This window comes from Haemaphysalis longicornis, unplaced genomic scaffold (genome assembly GCF_048455015.1).
Source record: "Haemaphysalis longicornis isolate Haplotype H1 unplaced genomic scaffold, Haemaphysalis longicornis Haplotype H1 scaffold_8, whole genome shotgun sequence".
NCBI classification, from domain to species: domain Eukaryota; kingdom Metazoa; phylum Arthropoda; class Arachnida; order Ixodida; family Ixodidae; genus Haemaphysalis; species Haemaphysalis longicornis.
The window spans coordinates 139,661,192-139,681,226 of record NW_027526445.1 but is presented as its reverse complement, the minus strand read 5'-3'; the positions used below and the strand labels follow the sequence as shown (position 1 = coordinate 139,681,226).

At 46.5% G+C, this 20,035-nt stretch overlaps 1 protein-coding gene across 1 annotated transcript in view; it reads left to right on the top strand.

Moving 5' to 3' along the window:
- The window catches only part of LOC144150171 (protein arginine N-methyltransferase 5-like), a 55,728-nt gene that overhangs the window by 4,426 nt on the left and 31,267 nt on the right, over window positions 1-20,035 (top strand). Inside the window, exons 4-7 of the mRNA XM_077682011.1 lie at window positions 2,986-3,117; window positions 7,709-7,902; window positions 10,655-10,868; window positions 18,443-18,526. Coding sequence (XP_077538137.1) covers window positions 2,986-3,117; window positions 7,709-7,902; window positions 10,655-10,868; window positions 18,443-18,526 — 624 coding nt within the window. The remainder of the gene's footprint in view (window positions 1-2,985; window positions 3,118-7,708; window positions 7,903-10,654; window positions 10,869-18,442; window positions 18,527-20,035) is intronic.

Below are 20,035 nucleotides of genomic sequence, written 5' to 3'. Positions count from 1 at the left end.
AAGGCCTATAGCGGGCCGACATAATGCGAACAAGAAAATATGAACGGGGAAACACAGGCTGTACGATTTCTTATAGCGGAAGCCAGGTTGTCATGGGACTGTGTTAGAGTAGTGGAATGCAGTATTAGCTCTTGGGATATATCTCGGTACCTAGCCATTAATTCCATTACCACACCCAGGGTTTTACTCTAGGGGGAGTTGAAATTTTGACAAGAAATATGGAATATACTAACATATAAACGAAAGATATAAAAGAATGGATTTAAGTAGATATAAATAAATGAAAATAAATAAATGAGAACAATTACATATCTGAAGAATTTAAAAGGGTAGTTGTGGAGTTTTTATTTTGCGCAAGAAAAAGATTAGGCTTTAGAGCAGCTGCCTTAACATATAAAATTATCCTGCAGGAGGAATACAATAATGGACACACCTTTACATAGCAACAGCAGCAGCAAAAAAAAAAAAAAAAAAAATAGGGAAGCCTTCCTGCCTTTGCCCGAAGCCATGGACCCAAGTTTGGAAGTAGGATGGGAAGGAAGGGACGATGGGAGATCTGTTGTGGGAAGGAAATACAAATATGCATTCTACAAATACAAATATGAAATGCATTCCTGACTTAATTCTTTTCTGATAAAGTCAAGCAAAGTGTAAAGCACGTGCGGTCTCCTCACGACCCTTCATTTTCAAAAATGAAAAAAAAAAACTTTGCAGTACAGCTGACTATTATTTGCTGCTATAACAGATGCAAAAAAAAAAACAAGGCTGTTCATCTGTCTACCAACTGTAAACTATGGCTTGCACGGCGAAGCCAGTTTCAAGCAACAAAGATAAAGCTGAAACTTGAAATACGTGTGAATGCGAAAGTTTAATCAAATTTGACCTACCTGCAAGTGAACAAAATCTGCTAATATGCGTTGACACAATTTGCACCGAGTAGTCAAAGGAACCCATATTTCTGGAAGCCTATTCGGTGCGACGTTGTTTTGATTTGAAACTAAACAGTCGGAAAGGCGGCGCCATGTAGTGTCTCAATGTAACGCTACCGTGCGTACCTAAACAGCCCTGTTGGTTTCAATGCGTGGCTGAAAAATCTCCCAAGACCGCATATTTAAATGTTGTTTTAGCTGGCGACAAGTTTTCAAATTCCTCTTCCCATCTCACTTGCAGTTAAAAGAATGTTGCCACATGGCTTACTATCAGGCAGGCCAGCATTAGTTTAGGCAGCACACTTGGAGCCACGAAGACAAAACACAAGTTTGGTTCATTAAAAAGACGGCCTCATTAGAATCATACTGACACCACTTTTAACATAAACTTTGCTCAAATAAGCTAATAATTAGGAAAAAAAGGCGATGACCATGCGACCCACATGCTCATTTCCAGCAACAGAACCTACGATGTCATACCAGCCTGCTCTGCGATTGGCGGAGGGTGGCAGAAGCAAATGCAAATTAGGCTGAGCTCATTGGCGGATCCAGAGGGGGGGTCCAGATGTCCTGACCCCCCCCTCAATTTGGGAATTTGTAACACTAGAAGATGACCCCTCAGGTCGTAGAAAAAGTCTAGTTGAATATTTTTTTCTATTTCTTGTATTTGTGGTTTGAAATTTTTCAGTGAATAAAAGAAGGCTACTATCCTCATCATCCTTTTTATCATCATCATCATCACTGGTAGAAGCTGACTCCCCCTTCAGAAAAAACTTGGATCCGCCCCTGGCTGGGCTTATAAGCTTGCAGAACGAACTATTTGTGCTTAAATTTAGGGCGCATTCTTTTTAAAGCAATAAGAATTGTGGGACGAACAGTGGAATTTACGAAAGCACATGTAAACATAGAAGGACTGATGCGTACTGCTGTTGGTAGTGTGCGCACTATGCTTGGTTTAGCTGAACAGCACTGTGGGGCTTTGGGGTTGTCTCAGACGACACTGGCCGATTGACGCAAGCAACGGTGTCTCTTACGTGACCATATTTGTTGAGTGAGCACCATGTTTCACGAAACGATTATTTTCTCCCGGTACAAAAACAGGCCAGTTTTAAATACGGTAAAAAACAAACCAAAGGCAGAAAACGGCTTGCCACGGCATGGTGGCGCCATCTAGGTTCAGTAGCATAAACAAACGTGCGAACGCCGCCGCTATTGCCCGGCCGTGCGCAATCGGCTGTAGTAGAGTACCTCAATGCCAGCGCCGCAGTACAGGGTGGAGACACCGTTTGAATGGTCCCGTGTCGCCGCAATTGGGTCAACATGCTCAACGCATTGTTCTTTTCGTTTCCCACGAGACCCAGCAACGCGAAACAGATAACAAGATTTAAACTTCGCCAGTAAACCGCGTTGTGCGGTGGTGTCCAGATGGTAGACGTTACCGTACCGGAACCGTTTTTACGATCTGCTATGACTCTCAAATGACTTGCTTCGGTGGCGAGCAAGTAGCCCAAAATGGCGGCGCAAGCCTATACGTGTCTCCACCCTGTACGGTGGACGCGTGAATCAAGGCATCCTTGGCTGCACAGCGATCGGTTCCTGTGATGTCATGGCAGACCACAAAAACACACGATTTAGCGGGAAAATCAAAATTTTAACTTAAATTGATTAATTTCACAGTGAATAAAGCATTGTTTGTATCCGGACAAGCGCTGGGGGCACTATAAAACACGAAATCTTTCGAATAAAACAAACTTGTATTTTGTCTTCATGGCTCCTTTAAGGCTGGTGAATCTAAAAATTCCACTTTTGAGCACTCTAGGGCCCCATCAGAGAAACCGTTTCAGTTTCATTTCAAATAGAAAGCATATACTGCGCGAAAATTGGTTGGCTGTCCCTTGAGACATTTGTACATACTTTGCAGCTGGAGCTGCAAAGGGCCTGTGGTGCTCGAAAAGGTGTCACAAAAAAAAAAAAGAATTTCATACTGTTGAAAGGTCCTTCCGAGTCAGTGGAATGGGCTGACTCGCGTGACAACTGCCGCGTGATCTGTGTGCAGTTTCTGCAGCAAGAGCTCTCATACGCTGCCCACCTGGGAGTCCCGGCCATCTTGATGAAGGTCGAGAGCTGCCGTTGCATCAACCTGGCCCGGATACTGACCGACAGCCTTGCAGCCGTGGGGAACCACCAGGTGCGGGTTGACTGCTCTCTCTCTCTCTCTCTCTCTCTCTCTCTCTCTCTCTCTCTCTCTCTATATATATATATATATATATATATATATATATATATATATATATATCCTCTCTCTCTCTCTCTCTTTCATCTCTATCTCTCCTCTGTGTGTGTGCGCGCGTGTGTGTGTGTGTGTTGTGGCTGCAGGCTGCTGTAACAGAATCTGAAACCGACCATAATGATGTCGGTGTAAGCTAGGTCAGAGTCCTTTAATGCTTTTCTGGTCAGAAAACTCCGGCCGAAAATTGATATAAAGAAGAAAGCTTTCGCTACGAGCGCCACCATTTGTAAGGAGGCCGCGAGACGCCGCCAGTGCTGGGATTATGTGCCCACCGCTGCCGAAGTTCCGAAAAAATCAGTGGGGGCTGTTACTCCTCTTATCTCTTCTTTAGCGTCGTTGAATGCATCAGTGCCACCTTATAAAACAACTCGAAACGGGATCCAGCATCAGTGAGGAATGAGAGCCTGAGAGCTCTTTTCTTTTCTTTCTTTTTCTTTTCTTTTTTATTTTGCACATATCAGTTTTGTTGATTAAATGCTGTAATATTGGGTTTTTCGTTATCTTTTGCAGCGTTGATGGTGAAACTTTGTGGTATTTCTTCAACTTTTTTGATTGATTGCCGAGGTGCCGAAAACAGTGGTTTCGAATTGCCTACCTTGTGAGTCGGGTAAAACGATCCCCGCACATTATCAGTTGCTAAGTTGCTTTGGCATTTCTTTATTCTCGCTGCAGAAATTGGTAAGGTATGTGCTGGGGTTGCGCGATAAAGAAATATTGCCTTGTACTTGAATGGAGGCTATCACAGTGAGAGGGAACAACCATCTTTAGCCGACCTTTGATCCCAATGCTGTCTTGTCGTAATCACCACCCTGTTTGGGTCAATGGCAGGATGAAGGAATCTTCAACAGAACTCTGCTCTTACTATCTGAATTCATTCTTAAAGGGACAGACAACCGATTTTTGTCGAGTATATATTCTCTATCCCAAATGAAAGGGCATCACTTAAAGCACCTTGACGAGAAACGGTTTTGCTGATAACGCCCTAAAACTTTATAAATCGAATTTTTTATCTACGAGCCGTATGTGTCCCTCCCAAAAATGATGCTGGCAACCATGACATAGAGTAGCTCGGCAACATACTTTTTTTGTATGCTAAATAAAAAACGATATTTAAAAACTTGTTCCTCGCTAAAAAAGTTTGAATCGCAGGCTTTCCTGTTCCTTTATGTGTTTTTTTAATGCAACGGTCTATTTTGCACGAACGTGCCATCTGTTGGGATAGACGATAGGTAGAATCTGGCTTCACGTTGTGGAGGCGGGAAGTTCGATTTTTCCCGGCCGCGACGTTTCTTCTTTTTTTTTTTTTTTTTTTTAAAGCTGCCGTTGGCGTATTTGGAAACTGAAATCAAATATTTTGGCAGAACAAACGCCCCTGACTCAGGCAGAATCGTCAAAGCTCCTTCGCTGGGTCTGTTTACTGAACGCTGCCGTTGATTCTGAGCATGGTGGCTCAGTTAGCCACACTGAGAGGCATGCTGAGAGGCACCCAGCGACGGCGGGCGGCGTGTCTTTAAAAATTTCAGAATAATGTTTATAAATACGTAAGCAATTTAACCTTGTACAAATATTTGTGTTAAAAGGTGTTCAATACGTAAATAAGCGTTTCAGCAATTACAGTAGCTGCTAGGTTTGCAGGTCACGTGACAGGGACACATATTGTAGTGTCAAGTTTCGACACTACAAACCGCCACCCTTCCGATTTCAGGAAGTTTGCTGCCAAATTAAAATTATTTCCGCCAGTTTGTTTAGAAATTGCTTGTTGTTATCGGGCTATATAAAACGCTGGCTTTCATATGAGCTAGAGAGCATATACGCGATAAAAATCGGTTGTCTGTCCCTTTAACACGTGTGCTGTCAGAATTCACTACAACTGATCTGTCCATTGAGCTGTCTGCTACCCTAATTTCAGTTGGGATGTCTTCCGCCCGAGTTCGCTCCGTAAACCAAGACTGCCATTTCCTATCTCTGATGATTATTCCTATCATGCTTCTCTTCGTGGCTCTTTTGGTCAGACTTAAGTGTACTTTTGAGGTGCTCAGTAAAGGCCGAAAGTTTGTAGTTGGCTCCACTTGTTCCACGTTTGTGGGCGCTCAAAATACTACAAGTTGCTTTGAAAATGTGACCTATTATAGTACATGCTAGCAGAACAATTTGTAGCAGTTGAGCTCACTGTTGAAGGGGAGTGCGTCATTGCACTAGTTATGGCTTGCATCGCGTGAAAGGCCACGCCTTTTTTTGTCCTCTCCTCTTCAGAACTGGGGCAATGCAGTTTGTGTCATATTGTCATGAATGACACTTAAGACTTTCGAGAAGGTTTAATAGGTACAAACTAAAAACTGCAGCCCAGAGTCCATAAACACAAGTGCTTGTTCGTTCGAGCATTCTCGTTTCTCTCACTTCTCTCACTATCACCTCCTCAAAAAAAGAAGTACTTTGGGGAACAGGTGGCAATCTGCTTTGCATTTCTTGGCAGTGAGTCACTTTTAAGAGCATTTTTTGGTATCACTTCTTGCTTCCAGCGAAATAGTCGTGCAGGTATCGAAAAATCAAACTTGTGTTTTACTACTGGCCCTCAGTACCTCAGTCAGCTCCATTTCAGTCACGAAAGATGTTTTTTGAACCAGAAGACTGCTAGAAGTATAAAAAAACTTTCAAGTTTTTCACTGCAGTGTCATAATATGGGCCAACATTGAACACATGGTTATGACTGTGTTTACTGCACATTAGCTCTCAAGTGATACCATCAAACCATACTGAAAGCCCACTACAATCGCCGAGTGAAGTTTTTTGGTGGTGAATCAGGTCGGTGGCTGCCAGTTGCCCAAACAAGATTCTGTGGCGTCATGGAGACGTCGCCATAAAGTGATGAGGGAGTCTCCACTGCTTCACATGTTTTCTTTGTTAGTATGTTGAAACCTGCGGCCGCTTTTCTGATGGAGTTGGAAAGCGAAAACCTCCACGTGCTCGAGACTTTGGTGGGTGTTGAGGATATGGTCAAAAATTATACGGAGCCTTCCACTACAACAAGCCTCATTGCCTGTGAACATCGACACGTTAAACCTCATAATCAATCAAATCAGTTATTAGTACAGTGGAGCCCACTTATAACGACACCGTGTATAACAATATATCAGACATAAAACAATATACAGCTATGGCACCGTCCGCTTTCGTGTGCGTTCTATGGTGAAATAAACAGGTTGTTACAGTGCCCCAGTGCTGCAATATTGGATGTAATGATTGAATCTCGTTACAGCGTGCACCGAAAATGCGAGCTGCCGCTGGCTCTTTGTGCCGACAACATGTGTCGCGATGTGCCTCACATCCCGAAGGGGGAGAGCAGCTTTCTTTCCAAACCCTCCTTCCAGCGGCGCTGCTTTGGCATCATCGCCGCGCCCACTCACTCGCGTGTTCACCTATGTTCACCTGTTGCGTCACGTTTGCACCACTTTTAATTTGACTGGGTGCCTCTTCAACTGCCTCCGTTTTTCCGTGGAAGGGACGTCAGGGCCACTGTTTTAGAAACGTCCGAGTGCCTCACTGAAGAGGCAATCGTTGCGCGGATACGTGCTGCAGACAGTGCTGACAGTGATACTCAGAGAACACGGTTGTGCAGCCTACTCAGGTATCATCTTTGCAGAAGGCCCGATGCATGATACAGTCCCTCAGGGATTTCCTTTCCGCCAAGGATCTTTCGCTCAGCTAGGTGAAGCACCTATGGATGCTCCTGAAAAACGTATGCGAGCTTCCCGTGAAACATGGAAAGCCCACTGACTATGGCATCTTTTCTAAAAATAAGTAGTATTAGTACGACCTTGCTTGCATGCGAATGAAATGTTTTGAGCTCTGTTTTGCCTTTTTGTTTGCACAACCTGCTTATAACAACTGTTGGTTATAACGATGGAATTTCCTTGGCACTTGAACATTGTTATAAGTGGACTAGACTGACTCTTGATTATTTTTTTTATTGCAGTTTGTGATAAAATTGGTATCATTGCTATCAAGACAAGGTGGTCTTTTGAATTAACAAAACTGGTATCTTGTCTGCATGGCCCGTTTGATTGTTGATTGATTGATTGATTATAGGGTTGAACGCGCCGACGCAACGCAGGCAATGAGGCGCGCCGTAGTGGAGGGCCCTGGATTATGTTGACCGCCTGGGGATCTTTAACGTGTGCCAAAATCTCGGGCACACAGGCGTTTTGGCCTTTCGCCTCCATCAGAAAAGCGGCCGCCGCGGCCAGGAATCGAACCCGCGCCCTCGTGTTCAGGAGCAAATCGCCTTAGCCACTTAGCCAACACAGCGGGTTTCGCGGCCCCTTTAGTAGTTCTGTTAATAGCTTCAACAGGGGTTGCGCAACAAAAGTCACTCAGCACCTTGCACAAGCTCTTTCCCCATCATCGCTCTGTTCTGTTTTCATTGCTTCAGTTCATGTTTTTGTGCTGTTTTTTTTTCTTATCAAAAACGAAAGACATGCATCCTGTGCAGTTCTTCTACCAGGCTTGGGTGATGGTGCCCATGGAGTCCAGCATTGCGCAGACTCGGAGCTACCTGTGCCTACCTTCTGCGGAGGGGGAGCAGCGTGCTCAAGACAATGACGGCAACAACGCCGGGGACGCGGAGCGTTGTTCCAACTACGGCGACCACGAGGACTCCGTCGGCGACGACGATCCGTGGGAATGGTACGCTTTAGTGTCGACGTACGCTACGTGGGCACCCATTTTGCGATGGCCCTTGCCATTGCTGCACTGGCCAAGTACTGACCAGTACTGGTACTGGCAAGTACTGGCAAGTACTGGTGCCAGTATTGGCAAGTACTGGCAAGGCAAGTACTGGCACAGAATTTTTACTTTTTTTTTTTGCTGTTATGGGTGCCTATCAGCTGACTAATCACGGAGTGACACATTAGACAGTTCGTTGCAAGGCCGCAAATAATTATTTACAGCCTCGTTTATTTGTGCAACTTTCGGTTTGGCTGAATGAACACTGAGGCGGCCGCCGTGACAGGAAGGAGCTCGTGACGTTGCCGTTCTTGTTGCATCGAGTCCAGTGTGGACGCGCATGCATCTTTACTATCTTCACCTGCTCGTGCAGTATGACATCAATCCTAAAACCGTGATGTAATACACATGGCGGAACAGTGGGCACCAACCGCAGTGAGTGCATTGGCTGATCACGAGGGCCCTCACGGCGGCAGTTTGGGGCCAGGAAGACCAAATGGCATCATGCTGATGCCGATTGTGAAAGAATATCCGTTCCGAGCTTTCTTGTGCGCGCAAGGATTGGCATGGATTTAGAATGTGTTCTACTGAATGCTTGCTGTTGAAACCTGCTGGGAGATATCTCCGTACACAAAGGAAGCCTTTTTCGTAGTTATCTCTGCTTTGAAATTTCGTGTCAGTATCCCTTTAAAACAGCAGCCTTATAGAAGCGCACTGGTGGTGGAAGCTTTTTTTTTTGCTTTCCAGCCAATTTTGATGAAAACTCCACGGGCTTGGTCAGTTTCTTTGGGTGATTTCTAATATCCACTTAGTTTTGATGTACGGTAATTTGTTGTCAACATAAATAAAGCTTCCTTGATTGTTCTTAAGAACACTAGAAGAAATCTAGTCAACAAAAAATTACCAGCGAGGCATGAATAGATGCCACAAGTTGGGGAGAATGAAATGTTCAAAGCAGTTTTTTTGTACAGCAATTGCATGCAAGTTTACATGAATGCTAACTAGTAGGTATAAAGTACTCCTGCTAGCCAATTATAAATAACGCCGATTAAACAATCATTGTAACGTGAAATGCAAACTTTGTTCGTCTTATTGCAAGGTTTAAACATTCAGCTTCGCGCTGCAAAAGAAGTGATCTTTTCTAGCTGCACTGCATGCTAGGATGTACTTTTATAGAATTTCCTATCGCTGCGATACCATTCATAGTGAAGAAGTGAGAAGTTGTGCAAAAATTGTTATTTTATGTTCGTCGAAATGCGGCCTGTATGGTTTTTATAAGTACCTGGTAGTGTTCAAGTACCGACTTTCAGAGGAAAAACTGCAAAACAAGAGAAAAGTGATAGTTAAAGAGACAGTGTAGACCATTTGTAACGTAACCGCTTATAGTGCAGGACCGGATATAGTAACAGGGGTTTGCCTGGCGTCCGGTAGGCCTCCCATAGAACTCGGTGCATAAGTGTACCGCTTGTAATGCAGTTGCCCCAAAGCACCATACCGTTTATAGTGAGGTTTTTTGGCAGGTCTGCTTATTGACCGGTGCAGCTGGGGCATTGTTTTAGGGTCACATAAAAAAAAAAGAAAAAGATCAATTCAGCCTGCTGACCCAGCCCTAGCTCTCTTCTCTCTTATAAATGAGGCTGAAAGAAAAAATTCTCCTTTTAGATCGCGTGTTTCGCTTGCACTCCCTTGAAAGCCACAACTGCCCTTGCTGTCGGCACGCAAATTTTCAAATAGTTGTAGGAAAGCAGTAGATATTTTCCAAAATGGACACGCAGAAAGTGCAAATTATTAACCGAATGACGGAGTTCTAATTAAGTGGTTTTAAATACATTGAAAGGATGTTTTAATTGACCGAACGTACGAATTGTCAGAGTTTGAATTACCGCGAGTCTACTGTACACACTTTGAACATGAAACGCTTTTAGAATAATACTGCAAATGTGAGCGGTGTGAGTACAAGAGTTATTTAGATGCAAAATAATAAATATAAACACGAACAGCCGCGCGCTGCTCTGCAGCGCCGCGCCAAGGTCAACTCCGGGCTGTCGTTGTGGGGGAAAACTCTGCTCTCTCGAAGTCAGAGCTGTGGCCTTTAGAATGTAGCCGGACCTGTTTACAACAATACATGCCCGCAATAGAGCGAACGGAGAAGAAAGTGAAACTCAAGGGCGCACACCTGGTGAAGGTCAGGTCCAGGGGCACTTTCGCGGGCTGTAGGAAAGTCTGACGTATCGAAGGCATCTTCTGTGATTGTGCGGCTACCATCATGCACAGATTCAAGCTCAGTTACATAGGAATCTGTTGAAATTCGCCGTTCGCGCGAAGCGGCGGCGAACGGCGGCAACGCCACAACTGAAACCACTAGAGCTCACCTCTTCACTGGCGAAGGACATTTAAAAACCCCCACGCAGCGGGTAAACGAAACTCGAAAGCAAAACTGCTAAAATACTTCCTCCTTTACCATTTTGATGGCTTTAGAGGTCCAGAAGCGCTCGGAGAGCACCAAAATTTGAATTTGTATTCATCGATAGCCTGCTATCGATGGGAATAGGCACGGTCACCAAAGTGTTAGCAGAGGGTGGAGCAATACGAGAGAGGTTGGCTGAAAGGAGAAGAGAGGCAGCTCAGCAGACGACGGTCATCTTTCGACAACATTTGCAGTGGAGCAAGCAGATACGCAGCCAACCTTTTTATCTTTGTCCTCCTCCGACAGGTGGAGCGCCTTCCGGAGCGTGTGTGGTCCTGAGAAGCGGCTGGGCCTGGTGCTCCGCCTGACGGAGCAGCTTCCGTCGGAGCGGAGGCTGGCCCGCTGGCTGGGGGAGCCCGTGAAGTGCATCGTTGTGAGCACCGCCCTCTTCGTAAACAACAAGAAGGGCTTTCCCGTCCTCACCAGACCTCACCAGCTGGTCGTGCAGAGGTTCTTCAAGGTGGGCCCCCGATTTAAGTCTGAGATCTGTCTAGCCCGACCCCAACCTTCATCGCCTTGATTTGTGTGTAGCCGTGTGTACTGTAATAAACTAGGGAAGCGCGTAGTCTGAAATTTTTGCACCAGAAATTTCCATCATTGATTTGAAGAGCAACTGTCGTCTTGACATTTTTTTTATTGCCTTGTACTGTTCTTGTTATGCATGCGTGCATGGGGTTGTCCATTTCTGAGTAAAATCTGATGTCTCTCCCCCCGGGGACGCTTATCGAAATTCGGTTAGACTGGATTCCTTTCTTAGGATTTGTCGTTCACAAAAAATAGTTGTCTTGTAACGTGGGGGCTGGAGACGGAAGGGAAATTCTTTTGGTAAAATGAAAATGCACAATACGATGTAACGCCTAGTCGTACAAGTCCTAATTGAGAACATAATTTTGTCGTCGTAAATCACTGAATCTAAGAAAATCCTCGTTCTCGTGTGGGTGTGTCTGAAAGGCGTAGCTAGAGCACCACAAATTTGGTTGTTCCAGGCTACATATTGTTCCAAGCAGTCTTCAGCTTATGCCTTCATTCATAGTTGCTATTCATAATTACACACTGAGTTGTCCAGAGTGTCAGTAGGGAGCGTGCAAGTTTGTTGACCTTGTTTTCGGGCAGTAGCTTTTTCATTTTGTTTACATTGCCGGAAGGAAATGCTTTGGGGAAGAAAATACATTGCCTGGAGCAAATTATTAATAGGACTGATTTAAAACCCCATGCCTTCCCTTGGTTTGCGCCTTTGAAAACTGTGCCCATTTTTCCGCCCAGAATTGGAAGGTCACCGAGACTACAGAAAGCCCTCGTCAAAACAAAATCCCTTTTTCGAACTGTTTAACGATCCCCACCAAAGTGTGTAGAGAGCTAGTCGTACCTGCTTTTAATCAATCATTGCTTGTAATGAAGCCAGTTTCCTTTCCTGAGGTCTTAAAGGGGTCCTGAAATGCCTTCCGCCGATGCATGGATGTACATGTAACCAAATAAAGCAATGTATTAGCAATCTCCTCCTGCAAGAATTTTGTTAAAGCGATGAGTATTAGCTGAGAAATCGTAAATCAAAAACCGCGAATTATCGTCGCGCCGTATTTCCTCCTCCTTTCAACTGTTTCTTCGCTGTTGGCCTCCCCTCCCATGATGCTCCGCTCCTCAGCGGTGACGTACTTCCGCTATTGCGCTCCCACAGACTGCCGTCTGCTACGGGCCAGCTCTTTCGGCTTTTTCATCTCTGTAGACACCATGGAGACAGGCTGGAAAAGCGAACGAATGACCTGGCCGCATGTGTGCGGCCTGGCCTTGCCCTTTCGCGGTGTACGTAGCTGCAGGGCTGCAGTTGGTATCGGCGGCGAACTCGCAGCCGCGTGGGGAGAATCGTGCGCTCGTTCCCTTTGGTGCGCCGCGCACTGTTTATCCAAAAAGCGCGGTCTCAGATGTGGCTCCGCTGGTGCCGGGTGTTATTTTGCGGCGGTTGTAATTCCTACTACCGGAGGCATGTGAAAAAAGACATTTTCAACCGACACAGAACCCGTGCACAAAACGCGCCGGATCGGATCGCTTTATCAGCGGCGATGAACGGGAAGGCGCAGAGCAAACCAACGCCGCACTCGATCAGCGAGAACCCGTGTTCTGACAAGCTGCACCCATGTGTTGCATTCAACACTGACGGGAAAGCATTTGTTTGCACTTGTTTGGATAGTCGTAAAATGTCCAAACACTCCGGCACTCCGCTAGCAGATCAGCCGGCGAGACATTTCGGAAAACATTTGACAGATGGCGCCGTATGCAGTGCTGCCACTCCTGCGCCAAATGCGCCAATTTGCGCCAAATGAGGTATCCTGCGCCATCCTGATAAAAAACCACGATTTTGCAAGCAAGGGCGCCAAAAGTGCGCCAAAATTTGTGTTGCGCAAATCGCGTGCAGCCTGTTACAAGCACTACTTCACAGTGGTCTCTAGACATGTATAACTAATTCGGGTTGATAACTTGAACTCCCTAGCACCCGTCATCGTGTTTGCCGCGGTGAGTTTGGTTGGCGCCGTCACTGTACCGCCGATACAGTGTTTTCGTCTAGCAAGTCATTGCAGCGCTGGCGTACCACGGTTAAAAACTTTCCTTCTTGCTGTAGTTTGCAATAATTCCTGCTATAAACAATAGATAGTTTTAGGTGGCGTTTATTGCCGGCCCTCTCCGCTCCGGGAGCCAGTGGGAGCGCCGTTTCGCGGCATGCGTGACGCGCTCGGCTGCAAGCTCTCGCTTCGCTTGTTGGGCTCGCGGAGGGGACCGCCGCAAGTGAAGCGGGCTGTGAAAAACGGCCAGTCTCTCTAAAGCATGAACCTCATGGAGCGTTTTCTGCTCGCGAAAACGCGCCGCGTAAGCACCCATGCCCATACGCTGCGCGCGGCGCGGCAATATGGCAGCGGCTTCGGCCGCGAAGTGGTGTGGGGAGCTCGAGCGACCACTTTTAAGTGCTCTCTAAAACATCGCTCAAGGCATGCACGAAGTTGCTTGTGGGGTAAAGGAGCTTATAATGTGGGCGAAATCGGTACTGTAAAACATCATCCGCGTCGCTAGTGAAAGCGTCCATGCAATACCTGCCGGGGTGGTAAGCCTAAAAACCGCCGACGGAGCCAGCCCGCCGTGACCTGCGGGCTGTCTCGAGCGCTACAAAACCGCCGCCATGAGGCACGCGCCTCCCCATTGGGGCAAGTCGCCAGGCTTCTCCCACTGTCGCGCGCGACGCGCCTCATTTTCTAAGCCGCGCTCGACAGTTCGAATCGTCGACGCGGGCGTGAAAAAAATCGCACGCACAACGCCGACACGCACGAATCGCATGCAAAAGCTCCATGCGCATTTCTCGTGCACATTTCCAGATAGCGTGGAAATGCGCACGAGGACTGATATCAAGCGCCTGCATCTAATAAAATGAAAAAGTAAAACACGAGGGCTTGCCTCAACAATTAATAAACTAGAAAAGAGGCGGAGAGGCGCGTTGTTTTTTTGCTAGGCAGGTTAACTTGTCGAAGCCTTTCAAAATTCATTATCGTGTTGCAGGATGTCTTTTATCCACACGAGAAAGGAACTAAATACCTTGCAAATTATGTTTTGTTGCATTTTTGCTATTGCGTGGATACTTAATTAGGGGATTTAATTGCATCAAACTTCTGGCGACTTCTAGCGACTGTTTCGAAATAAGTGGAAAAAAAATCCCATTGCCCCAGGAATGCCAGGTTGGGCTATAAAGAGCCTAATTTGGCTACTTTTTCTTGTGGTTGTAGAAATTTTCTTTATTTGCTATATGGCTATTCTTGGGCTATTGGGAGAGCTGACTGTGAAAGCTATTTTTAATGCATGTTTGAGCCTGCCAACTATGAAGCGTTTTCAGTAATTTCTTGAAAAAGTCTTCCCCTGGTAGGGACAAGGAGACCATTATTCTTCAGTTGTGTCGTCCATTTGTGATCGCATGTGTGAAAATCACCTTGAAGCCCATTCAATGGCGACCTCCACATCAATTACTAGACGATACTGGTCAATTTTTAGTGCTGAGAGATGCTTTGGACGCATCTAGCAGTTGATGTTTAGTTGCTCCAAGGTGCTCCAAAACTGGCATTTAGGTGCTCCAAATTGCTCCAAAATTAATAATATACTGATACAAAAATTGCTCCAAATCACCGTTCATCAGTGGCACTACTGCGTATGCATTAGTGTGTCGCTACGCAAAACTGATGAGACGCTCTACTAAAACTCCCATCGCGGTGTCACGTAGCGGGACGCAAAAATTTAGCGTTTAGCGTATGCAAAGGCCACAAACGCTGTACTAAAACTCTATTAGCAGCAAAATAGCGTGCGTATGTGAAACCGCTTGCGTTTACAAAGCTGCACGCCGAGCGCGTACGTTTCAAACCTAGTGACATCGTTTAAATACACTGGCAAGCACAGTGTAACGTAGTCAGATATCAACCGTATGCTCAGGCAACAAGCAAGAGCTTGTTTTATGTGGGGCGGAGATTGCGCATAAAGGCCCGTTCGCACTTGTGATGAAAGCGAGTGAGAGCGGCAGGAATTCCGTCACTTTGTCGCGCGACGATCGTTTTTGTCGAATGGTCGGGACAAATTTTGGTTGCGCGACAGAATTCCCGTCGCTTTCGCTCGCTTTCGTCGCAAGCGGGAATGGAAAGTTCTGCCGCTGCCGTCTGCTACGCAGCTCGGAGGTAACCGCGCGATCTGCTCGGGCCGGATGAACGCGCACACTCCCGCACGGCAGTGCCCCAAGCGGCAGACGGCCGCGTACATCGCTCCCGGCGCCCGCCTGGAGCCCGCCCTCGGCACACTAGCCAGTATATTTCAGGCACTATAATGGAGGAAAGATTTTTTGCTTCCGATGAACCTAGTTCTTTGCCCCTGTGTTTTTAAATACGTGAAGTGGTTAGCACGTCGTCCTCACGCAGCTCTGTATCGTCGTAGCATCGCTGATTGTCCGAACGAAGCTTGCAGCTAAGCCAATGCAGCGACCGAAGCTGTGTGTGTGTGTGTGTGCATCGCCTCCTGTGTGTTGTGGACGCGTTCGTTTCGCGATGAAATGCGACATTGTACTTCTGCTGGTGGATAGTGCTTCCCATGGTCTGGATTATCTTTCTCGAACGACGTACCACTCAACCTCGCATGGGGTATGTGCAGTGTGCCTGGCTAAAAGCCTTCTCGCTTGCGCGCCAGAGTTGTGACTTGCTGCTCGTCCCCGCAAACCGGGTGTGAGGTGAGTGCCGTATTTACGACGGGCAGGAGGAGGCAACTCATCGTCTGTCAATCGCGGGTCAGACTTGCAACGCATGTTGTGACGTTGCGTTCGTTCGAAACGCATCTCTGGATTGTTTTGAAGTTGAATAACATGTAGGCGTCAAACCCGGGCATTCGGCTCAGGGCGTTCTCTGCGATTGCACCAAAGAAGTGCCACGGGACTTTCTTTATGGTACGTACTCACGTAAGATAAAATCCACGTCGTGTTATGGCCGTGTTGCATTCAATACAAACGGTTAAGCGTTTGTTTACACTTGTTTCGTTTGTCGTAAAATGTCAGAGCACTCCGGCACTCCGCTGGCAGATCAGCCGGCGAGCCGACGCTGAGCAGACGATTCATCTCTTTGCCGGAAGTGCGTGAAAAAGCCGCCCAATAGCAGGATGTCTAGCTCATGACGAACATCTGGGAATCGATGATGTAGACATGTGAAGATGGCGGCGTCCAAAAACACGAAGGAAAGGGTGAGAAAAAAGCGACAAACTTTGCAACAAAAGTGTGAGCTTTCCGCTGCGCGTAAAAGAGTAATACTTGGCACAGGTGACGTTGGCGACCCAATCTAGCGATTGCGCTAGTTCATTTAGTGTGCTCAAAATGCCTTTCAGGGCCCCTTTAATTGTAACAAGGGTTCACTGCTGAATGCTATAACTGAATACTATAACCACCACCTTGGTTGACAACCAGCTTCAACCAAAAGGTGACTATTGCTGTTGGGAAGCGTGTGCGGATTTACGCCACAAGGAAATCCATGAAACATGACATTGCAGTTTTGCATGGTTTTCCTTTCTCTGGTGGAGGGTCTCACATTGGAAAGACAGGCATGTGTCATACGATAAAAGCGTGCATTATTTGTGAAAAAAACCTCAGAGCTTCAAATATATACTAGAGGGAAATGTGGCGCTAGTGTTTAATTAAGCAGGCAAGCCGTGCTTCAGCAAGCCTGCAGTCATGTGCCGGGTACGAATGTTCCACTTGTCCTTGGCATGGCCTGCCAACAAGCTCGGATGTTGTTGCCTGTGGCTGCGGAAAAGCAACAATGTTATTGTAAAAGATCATTTAATGTTGTTTCGTTATGTTAAAAAAAGATCTCCAAAAAGATTTGTTTGTCAGGGACTATTTCGGGCCTGCATGCTAGACGAACGAGAAAAAAATGTTCCCATTTTTTGGCAATTTTGGTTTTGAGACCAGAAAAAATCTGTGTGGCTAGCCAAGCCAAGCCAACCCAAGTAGGAGGGGGCATTGCGAGGTGCTATGGCGGTGCCCACAAGGGCACGCGATTTCAGCGACAGATTTTCCTCTAGTAAATATTACTACGGAACTGAATGTCAGAAACCAAGCCCTCTTACATCTGAACGCTGCCGCGCTTGCGAGTGTTTTCTGAAGTTCAAGGAAAACAAGGTGTTTGTTTCGATGCAAAGAGGCATGAACCCGAAACATTGCAGAGGCTATCCTCGTTCTAGGAGAGTAGAAGCGGCATGTGTGTCAGTCATTCTTCAGTGGCTCTGAAGTCTAGCAAAGCATGCCGTCTCACAGCCACTGTTTCAGGCTTGTAGCGTTGATGTAGACACTCTTTGCGGGCATAGGTGGAGATAGTGATAATAATGCTTTATTGTCGTCTGGGTGTGTGTTTTTGTCTTTGTTTGTTGTGTGTTGTATATTATTATTATTTTTTTCTGCCACAGAGCATTTGGAAATTGGTCACTGTTGGCATTTAACGTGTGAATGAAGCGAAGAGAAGTGCTCCACGCAAGAAGTCGGGCTGTTTCGTCATTTCTAATTTTGTTTCCAAAGTGAAGTTCTAGAGTGAATGGCAAAAGCATCGAGTTGGCTGAGCACAGGAAAGCGTATAAAATTATGGACCTAGACAGGCAAAGACGTTGAAATCCTTGCTGGTGAGATATGGAGCGATAGCGAATCACCGAATGGAGTTGAGGAAGTGACAGAGAGACACAAGTAACGTCGTCTCTACACTCCATGGCTTCTGTCAGCGTTTTGTCGATGTTTGCTGGGCATTATCTGGCTGTCAGCATTGCCTGTGTGGACTCCTGTGTAGCTGGATGTGTATAACCTGGACTTGTAATAATTTTTAAAGACGATAGTTTTTCTGGGGCTACTTAAAAACCTGAAAATCTTGATCTGCCCGTGTGTTGGTCCCTCGATTCGGGCACCTGCCAAAAGATAAAAGAATGCTGAATCGATAAGTTTATCTAGGCGAAACTTCTCCCAACCACTGAATCTGAAACCTGCCAACATTGTTGAGCAGAATGAAAATGTTAGGCACATTTGAAGCAAGACATCGGTACACAAGTAGTACTTGCGATGTTGTTTTAATTAAAATACGAGGCTGCTTCATTCAAATAAAAAATACTCTTTCAAGACAATGTTTTGACCCAAAAATACAAGAAGTGCTCGCGCTCAATCCTAAACGTCTTGGCAGCATTCCAAGAAGTCCAACAGTAACGAGTGGTTACAGTAGGTGGCGCGCGAGCACTGGAACGAGGGAAATCAAGTTGACTCGGGGAAACCTCCACCCTGTTTATCTTGGGAGGGGAAGAAGTGTGACTGGTGGGCTTGGAAGAGCAAAGGCATTTACGTAAGAGGGGTGGCATTCGACGACATTTTCAGCAAAAGGAGATGTGCGGCCGATGAGGGACGGATAGTTGAGGCGTTCTGCACTAACTGGCCATCCAACCTGCTAAAAATGCGTCTTAATGAAACGCTTGCATTGTCTGTCATTGTTGTCTAACCTGTCGCAGCTGAACTGCCAGGTGATGATCGAAGGATGCTGCCGCCACGACCACATGAGGCTCTACTACCAGTACATAGAACACCTGTACAACGTGAGTACTTTGGGTGGTGGCACTGTAGCATGTGTTGCTTCCCCTAGAAGCCTCTCGACTCTAGTTACCGTAAATACTCACTTGTAATGCAATTTTTCCCTCCAACTTCTGGCGTGTTATATCCTTAATCTACACTCAGTACTGTATGCGAATCTGAGAAATTTCTTTGTTCAGATATAACAGAAAGCAGTAGCAGCGTTGTTCTGTTATCCCGAAGACAGCGGTCATCACTGCGGTGGTTTTGATCACTGCCGAGATTAGGCGGAGTTTTCTCGTAAGCTGAACATCTGTGGCATTTTTCCTCCCTCTTTTTCTCATCCTTTCTTGTCTGTTTTCAGCCCTGTTACCTATGGTGTCTTTCCAACCCCCCTCCCTTTTGCGCTGTCGGACAAGCCCAAACCGCCACGTTGAAGTGGCCGATGATTTGAAGTCAGGAACTTCAATTTTTTCCGAACATCAATTTCGGTCTTGTTTGGGTGGTGACTTGACAGTTGCTCAAACAACTGGCTGCACTGGTAGCGAATGACTGCATTACAGGGCTGTGTCGTACAGCAGCTCGTAATCAGCCCAGGCAGTCTTCTACATCCCAAATTGCCTGTCACCCTCAACAACTGGCTTTGGCATGGCTGTTGTGTAGTGGAAAAAAATCCGCTGAAATTTCTGATTTCTTACATCACTCACTCTTTTACTTGCATTGCGTTGAGTGGAAAGTCGTAAACCCCCTGGTTTGTGTTTAAGTTCTTAATTCCTGGAAGCACAGGACCTCTAGTGTAACCTGTCGCATGGTGATGTGTTATTGGTACGTCAACTTTTAATACAGTGGAATCTCGGTGATACGAATCTCAGGGGGCGGCAAAAATATTCGTATCACCCGAAAATTCGTATCACCAGAAAGCGAGAAAAAAATAAATTTTCTGCCCTTTGAAACGTGCCGCACACGCGACAGGCAGCGGCAACATGGCGTCGGCTCCTGCCGCGAAGTGGTGCAGGACGCTCCAGCGACAGCTTCTAACATTTCTTTAGAATGCTGCTCAAGGATCATGGTCATTGCTCATGTGGGAAAGGAGCTGATAATATGGGCGAAAACTGCCCTATAAAATGTCATCCGCGCCAAATATCTGTCGCGGAGGTGGCCCAGCAAGCTCCCCTTTGGCGCAAGCCGTAAGGCTCCTCCCACTGCCGCGCGTAGCAACGGAGGCGAAAGCTGCCGCCGTGGTACAGTAAACAGCCGGGGTGCCGAATTGCAGTCAACGCGAGCGTCCGAAGAACATGCCCATCGCCGACGCACACGAACCTCGTGCAAAAATGAGCCATGCGGTTTACGCATTAGGCAAGGGGCCTACACACAAGATTTATTTCCGCGCAAAGAACTGCCGGATGTCGGATTGTGTCTTCTTTTCTGCAAGGTCAGCCAGCAAAGAATTTTGGAAGGAAAAGAACTGTGCAGAAGTGTTTTCGCGCACAGTGTCCGATGCCACCGCACGCCGCAGAACGTCCAGTGCGTGCATT